The following is a 7,992-nucleotide window of genomic DNA, read 5'->3' as shown; positions in this document are numbered from 1 at the left end:
CCTCCCATGACGCCCAGGTTGGTAGCTGACCTGCCAGTGAGCGGGAGACGCCACTGCACCACCGGTCCTCGGCCGGCACCGTCAGCCGGTTCTCGTCCCCCCCTCGCACCCTGGAGACTCCAACTCCACCCGCCTACCAGTGTCCACACCCATCCGCTCTGATCCACCCCAGTGAAGCCCTTTCAGAAACCACCAGCACCAGCAGCAGCAGCCAAAACCCGCACTATCTTCAACGCAATCAGCAACACCAGCACCACGACTATCACCAGCATGTCCAGTCGAAGAAAGTCCTCCACCCCCTGCATGGTCCGGGTCGTCTGCGACGTTCCCGAAGAGCGAGATGAGCCTGAGGAGGCAATGGACGTGGAAATATCGACGGACAATGATGCGACGGAAACAGAACAATCAGAAAAGAGTGAAGACCCCCAGCAGGAGCATTCAGAGGATCCAGACCAGCAGACGTTTCCAAAACCAGTGGAAAACCAGAATCCTGAGCCATTAGAACAAGAGTCCGGTGACAAAGACCAATCTTCTGTCACTGAGGACGTCGAAGCCACGGAGGAGAAGGAGAAGAACAGGGAAGGGGTTGAACCGGACCCGGCGTCCCAGAAACAGCAGCCCAGAGGCTACGAGTGCAAATACTGCCCGTTTTCAACGCAGAACCTGAATGACTTTAAAGACCACGTGGACTCCAGCCACCCTAACGTCATTCTCAATCCGTTGTACCTTTGCGCGGTCTGCAACTTCAACACCAAGAAGTTTGACTCGCTCACAGAGCACAACGAGAGCCAGCACCCGGGCGAGACCAACTTCAAGTTCAAGAGGATAAAAGTGAACAATCAGACTATCTTAGAGCAGACAATCGAAGGCAAGGACAATTCAGTCGAACGCGACGCAACAAGTACACAGGGTGAAATGTTCCCGCCTTGCATATCAACCACAGTGAAAACCCCGGGCAACACCCCGTCGCTCCATCAGCGGAGCGACCTGAAAAGCAAGCGGGACGGCCTGATCCAGAAGAATCAAATCACAGCGGTGAACATCAACGGGACGGTCATCATCCCCGAACCCACCGTCCTCCAAGGGCTCTCGCATGTCACCCCCATGCTCCAGCGCCCGCCTAACTTTAACTCTGTACCAAAAATAGCGGTTCCTTTGAACACCACCAAATATAACCCTTCTTTAGACGACAACTTGACGTTGATCACCTCCTTCAGCAAGTTCCCTTACCCGACACACGCGGAGCTGTCGTGGCTGACGGCCGCCTCCAAGCACCCGGAGGACCAGATCAAAGTCTGGTTCACCACCCAGCGGCTTAAGCAAGGCATCACCTGGTCCCCAGAGGAGGTGGAAGAAGCCAGGAAGAAGATGTTCAATGGCTCCATCCCTCCTGCACATCACACCTTCACCGTCCTGCCTGACAACCCCGTCTCGCAGCCGTCAAATGCCAAACCCTCCCAGGAGTCCTTTGTGCAGACTACCGTCGGGTATGCGAGCTATGTCCGGACATCCACGTCCAATGGGTTGAGTGTAGTCACCACCACAAGCTCTCCAGCTGGAGCTGCAATTGGCTCCATCCCATCCCTTAAACGATCCCTGACTACGCACCTGACGACAGTGTTTGGCCCGGAGTCCAAGCGGCCCATCATGGCCGTCGCCCCTCATTCTGGCGACGCTAAAGACAGGGGCCTCATGGCTCCTCCGCCCCCTCCTCCCCCAAAAGACCGCCTCCCAATGGCTCCACCGCCTGTTCCCATGGAGACAAAGAGACCTGTAGCAGTTCCTCCGGTGACCACAGAGCTGAAGAGGCTATGCGCTACTGTGCCTTTAATGCCGCCGCCATCATCGCCGCTATCACCGTCTTCGTTGTCCAAAGGGAAGAGTCTCTCGACGTTAGGAAACCCCAAAACGAAGCCGGTGGTGTCCCTTCCCTCCATAGTCTTTCCAGAGTCTTTAACAAGGCCGCTTATAGTTCCCCCGCCTATTTTTGCCCCGCCTTTTAAAAACACCTTACTTTTTCCTCTTAATTCGCCCATCTCTTCCAAAGAAAAGCACCAGAATACCCACGCTTTGTCAGCTGCTGATCTGAAGCTGACGAACTCCCCACCACTCAACACCCCGCACATAAGGAGGCCAACCATTATCCAGTCCATTCATGCTCCGGCTAAAACCCCATCCCAGATTCCAGGGTTTCCGTTGGATGGCAAGAAACTAAAAAAGCCGCAACGAGTGGAGGTGAAAGCCAGCTACCCCAGAGGAGATAAGGTTCTCACTCCTCTGGCAGAGGCCAACGGGACATCTCGCAGGGACGGGAAATGGTCCCACGATCAAACCTCTCTGCAAAACAACAACGGGGTCATGCATTTGGATGGCTGCGAGCTGCCGGCGCTGCTGAAAACTGACTTTCAGCAGAAGTCCTTGGTGCTTACCCAATTCCCCTTGCTGGAGAGGATGAAAGGGAAGACGGCGGAGCAGCTAAAGATCTTGGAGGAGAACTTCTTGAGGAACAGCTTTCCTACACTCAGCGATGTGGACAATCTGGCCGGCACCACCTGCCTGTCCCACCAGGAAATCGACAGCTGGTTTGTGGAGCGCCGGGCGCTGCGTGACAACCTGGAACAAGCCCTGCTCAACTCCATGGGCAGCAAGAGGATGGACACCGGTGACAAGAAACGACTACATCAGCAGCAGCAGCACCAAACCCTGCCGCTGAATGGGATTCACAAGCCAAGCACTGGTGTCGGCCATCTGAAAAGCCTTCTTCCACCCTCTTCCACCCTGCCCATTGTTGCCCCCTCTGTCCCCAACCCAAATTCCTGCTCAGTGCCTCCAGACAGCCGATCCCTGGCACTCCTCAAGGACAATTTTGCTCAAACGCGGTGGCCTTCCCCTGAGGAGTTCAGCCAACTGGAGGGTCGGACAGGACGCGCCGAACTCGCCCGCTGGTTCAACGACAGCCGGCTGCAGAGCGCCAGCATGGAGCTGCCAGAACTTTTTCACAACAATGGCGTGAACGGAGGGCAGGGGCTGCCCGTGTGCTCCCCCAAAATCGCACCACCCAGCATCCTCCAGCGCTGTCAGGAAGGAGCCCTAACCAACAACAACAGCAGCAGTAAGGTGTTTGAGGTTGAGCTGGGCTGGCTAATGGAGCAGCGCGCTAACAGCCTCAGCAGTCAACAGCATGATGAGATCCAGGACCAGTTTACCGCCAGGTACTGTATTCATATTCCTGGAAATTCTTTTTTTAAAGATTATTTTTCGGGCTTTTCCGCCTATAATTTTGATAGGACAGCTAAGTGAGAAATGGAATGGGGGGGGGACATACTGCTCTATACACGCTAAAAGTAGTGATTATTTACATGGAGTCTGGTGGAGATATGCTGCTCTATACACGCTAAAAGTAGTGATTATTTACATGGAGTCTAGTGGAGATATGCTGCTCTATACACGCTAAAAGTAGTGATTATTTACATGGAGTCTGGTGGAGATATGCTGCTCTATACACGCTAAAAGTAGTGATTATTTACATGGAGTCTGGTGGAGATATGCTGCTCCATACACACTAAAAGTAGTGATTATTTACATGGAGTCTGGTGGAGATATGCTGCTCTATACACGCTAAAAGTAGTGATTATTAACATGGAGTTGAGTCTAACAATAGTGTATATATAGTATAAATAAGTACCCAGAATGGAAATCAGAAATACTTTTAAATATAAATATAAATACAGATAATAAAATACATTCAACCCACCCACCCCACCCCTACCCCCCACCCAAACCAAATCAAAGCTAATTTCTGCTTCCTCTCAGCGGGTTGGGTTGTTTTCTGGTTGCCAAAATATGTTATTTTCAGGACATCAACCCCTATTCTTAGACCCCACACACACACACACACACACACACACACACACACACCCCCCACTAATCTGCAGGACTAGATTGAGTCGGCCTTCCCTTCCAGGGGCTTGGGAGATCTTTGGCTGAATAACAGAGCCATTAGGTTGGAAACCAATACCTCCAAAATAATTTGGGCAAGCGTTTAATTCTTCCCATGAGCCAGCTCTGGGCGTGGAGAGCTCCCCAGCATCAACCTGCCCCCCCATACCCCCCCACCCCCCAACCCCACCCCCCGGCACACCGAAATCCTCCTGCTTGTCATCCCTGCTGCTTATTTACAGTAAATGCAGTGAAAATATATCAAAAGTTCCTGAGAAAAAGCTTAAATTGGGAGCGTTTTGACTCCCTTTTTTTTTTTTTTTTTTAAGCAGCGAAGGAGAACTTGATTATTTTTAGTTTTCATCCCGGTGTCTGACACAGAAGAGGACGTCTTCCTGCAGAATTTAATTATTTTGATTACCAGTTTCTGCTCGTTATAATCAAAAACATATGCCCCACTCATGACCCACTTGTGTTGGATCTGATTGGGAGCCGCCTCGGTAGCTCGAATATCACAACTTGATTGGCAGTTGTGAAAAACAAATATCGTGAAAAAAGAAACAGATTTTAGAAATAATTTGGCAGATGTTGTCTTGTTGTTTCATCCGTGAGATCCAACCCGACGACAGACGCGTCTCATCTTCACTTTTTATCAAAACAAAAATATTTTATTCATTGAAAAATATAGAAAATATTTGTATATGCAAAAAAAAAAAAAAAAAAAAAAGGTTTGGGAACCACAGTATTAAAAGATTGATTTCCCGGACTTTATCCCTTGTGTTGTCCTTTGTGTCCCGGGGACTTTGACTGCAGACGGGGGTCTCTGGGACCCCATAGGACAAGATTAGGGGTTTCTAGGACTTCATGAGATGAGGGGTTTTTGGGACTATGTAGGACGAGATGATGGGTCTCTGGGAGCCCGTAGGACAGGATGATGGGTCTCTGGGACCACGGAGGACAGGGTGAGGGGTCTCTGGGACCACGGAGGACAGGGTGAGGGGTCTCTGGGAGCCCGTAGGACAGGATGATGGGTCTCTGGGACCACGGAGGACAGGGTGAGGGGTCTCTGGGACCACGGAGGACAGGATGAGGGGTCTCTGGGAGCCCGTAGGACAGGATGATGGGTCTCTGGGACCACGGAGGGCAGGGTGATGGGTCTCTGGGACCACGGAGGACAGGGTGAGGGGTCTCTGGGACCCCGTAGGACAGGATGAGGGGTCTGTGGGAGCCCATAGTACAGGATGAGGGGTCTTTTGGAGCCCATAGGACAGGATGATGGGTCTCTGGGACCACAGAGGACAGGATGAGGTGTCTCTGGGAGCCCATAGGACAGGATGATGGGTCTCTGGGATCCCGTAGGACAGGATGAGGGGTCTCTGGGACCACGGAGGACAGGGTGAGGGGTCTCTGGGACCATGCAGGACAGGATGCAGGGTCTCTGGGACCCTGTAGGACAGGATGTTGGCCCACTGGAGCCCATAGGACAGGATGAGGGGTCTTTTGGACCCCATAGGACAGGATGAGGGGTCTCTGGGACCACGGAGGACAGGATGCGGGGTCTCTGGGACCCTGTAGGACAGGGTGTTGGCCCACTGGAGCCCATAGGACAGGATGAGGGGTCTTTGGGAGCCCATAGGACAGGATGAGGGGTCTCTGGGACCACGGAGGACAGGATGTGGGGTCTCTGGGACCACGGAGCACAGGATGTTGGGTCTCTGGGACCACGCAGGACAGGATGCGGGGTCTCTGGGACCCTGTAGGACAGGATGAGGGGTCTCTGGGACGCTGTAGGGTGAGGCCTTCGCCAGTTCAAGTGAAATGACATCACATAGTACTCGGGGGTCTCTGAGGACCCGAAGGACATCTCCAGGGTTCATAACAGATTTCTTTAATGAGAAATAGATTTTTTTTAAAGCGATAAAAATCTTGACAATAACAACCAAAAATGGAGAAAAAAAATAAAACTTTTTAAAAAGTGACTGAAAACACTGAGATAGGGACGAGAACAGCAGGTTTTTCCATGGTTGACAGGGAGAAAACATGTTAAAATAATGTGAAAAAGATGGATTTTAATTAGAGAACTGATTGTTTTTACACAACACAAGGGTTAAAATAATGAGAAAATAAAATAAAATAATGAGAAAATAAAATAAAATAATGAGAAAATGTAATAATAATATGAAAAAGATGGATTTTAATTCAAAAATTGCTTGTTTTTAGCCCAAGACCTTCCTCCGCGGCGCTGTGGAGGGGGGTCCAGGGGTGAATAATAACAGCTGCATGAATGACTCCAACAGGCTGGCGCCGGAGTTGAAGAACGGCGGACACAAGGGGGGAGGAGCGCGGGGGGTGTTCGGCAGCTGGCTGGAGGACGGACACTCGAAGAGAGGACGCGAGCTGCTCCTGGACGGAGACAGGAAGCTGGCGGAGGACGCGTCCGGGAGGCTGACTGGATGAAAGGTGAGAGACAGCCGCCATGTTTGATGTATTCTGTCAACTGTCCAATCACGTGCCACGCTGGTAGAAATCATGTAGAGCCATCACTGACAGGGACGTAGTAGAGCGTCCTCTGGTGGACAGACTATGCAACGCCATCACTAACAGGGACGTTGTAGAGTGTCCTCTGGTGGACAGACTATGCAACGCCATCACTAACAGGGACGTTGTAGAGCGTCCTCTGGTGGACAGACTACGCAACGCTATCACTAACAGGGACGTTGTAGAGCGTCCTCTGGTGGACAGACTATGCAACGCCATCACTAACAGGGACGTTGTAGAGCGTCCTCTGGTGGACAGACTATGCAACGCCATCACTAACAGGACGTTGTAGAGCGTCCTCTGGTGGGACAGACGATGCAACACCATCACTAACAGGGACGTTGTAGAGCGTCCTCTGGTGGACAGACTATGCCACCCATCACTAACAGGGAAGTTGTAGAGCGTCCTCTGGTGGACAGACTATGCAACGCCATCACTAACAGGGACGTTTTAGAGCGTCCTCTGGTGGACAGACGATGCAACCCATCACCTACCAGGGAACATTGTAGAGCGTCCTCTGGTGGACAGACTATGCAACACCATCACTAACAGGGACGTTGTAGAGCGTCCTCTGGTGACAGACTATTGCAACGCCACGCTCATAACAGGGACGTTGTAGAGCGTCCTTGGTGGACAGACGATGCAACACCATCACTAACAGGGACGTTGTAGAGCGTCCCTCTGGTGGACAGACTATGCAACGCCATCACTAACAGGACGTTTTAGAGCGTCCTCTGGTGGACAACGATGCAACGCCAACACTAACAGGGACGTTGTTAGAGCGTCCTCTGGTGGACAGACGATGCAACGCCATCACTAACAGGGACGTTGAATGTTGAGCGATTCAGTGCGAAAATGAATGGAAACACCTTAAAATGTCTCAAACCAATCCGATATACCAATTTGATGGGTCTCTGGGACCCCATAGGACAGGATGAGGTGTCTGTGGGAGCCCATTGAACAGGATGAGGGGTCTCTGGGACCACAGAGGACAGGATGATGGGTCTCTGGGACCCCATAGGACAGGGTGAGGGTCTCTGGGACCCCATAGCAAAGGATGAGGGGTCTCTGGTACCACGGAGGACAGGATGATGGGTCTCTGGGACCCCATAGGACAGGGTGAGGGTCTCTGGGACCCCATAGCACAGGAGGAGGGGTCTCTGGGACCACGGAGGACAGGATGATGGGTCTCTTGGACCCCATTAGACAGGATGATGGGTCTCTTGGACCCCATTGGACAGAATGAAGCGTCTCTTGGACCCCATAGGACAGGATGAGGGGTCTCTGGGACCTCATAGGACAAGATGATGGGTCTCTGGGAGCCCATAGGACAGGATGAGGGGTCTCTGGGACCCCATAGGACAGGATGAGGGTCTCTGGGACCCCATAGCACAGGATGAGGGGTCTCTGGGACCCTATAGGACAGGATGAGGGTCTCTGGGACCCCATAGCACAGGATGAGGGGTCTCTGGGACCACGGAGGACAGGATGATGGGTCTCTTGGACCCCACTGGA

At 52.1% G+C, this 7,992-nt stretch overlaps 1 protein-coding gene across 1 annotated transcript; it reads left to right on the top strand.

The window, feature by feature from the left end:
• Positions 1-30: 30 nt before the first annotated feature.
• On the top strand, positions 31-6,399 carry LOC116679451 (zinc fingers and homeoboxes protein 2; the record flags this gene model as incomplete). Its single annotated transcript, XM_032509098.1, is given in 2 exon segments — positions 31-3,212; positions 6,237-6,399. Coding segments are annotated over 2 exon segments (3,102 nt in total).
• Between the last annotated feature and the right edge of the window lie 1,593 nt (positions 6,400-7,992).

This window comes from Etheostoma spectabile, unplaced genomic scaffold, assembly GCF_008692095.1.
Source record: "Etheostoma spectabile isolate EspeVRDwgs_2016 unplaced genomic scaffold, UIUC_Espe_1.0 scaffold00013937, whole genome shotgun sequence".
NCBI lineage: Eukaryota > Metazoa > Chordata > Actinopteri > Perciformes > Percidae > Etheostoma > Etheostoma spectabile.
Note: the sequence above shows the minus strand (reverse complement) of the source record. Positions and strands in the feature narration are given on the sequence as shown.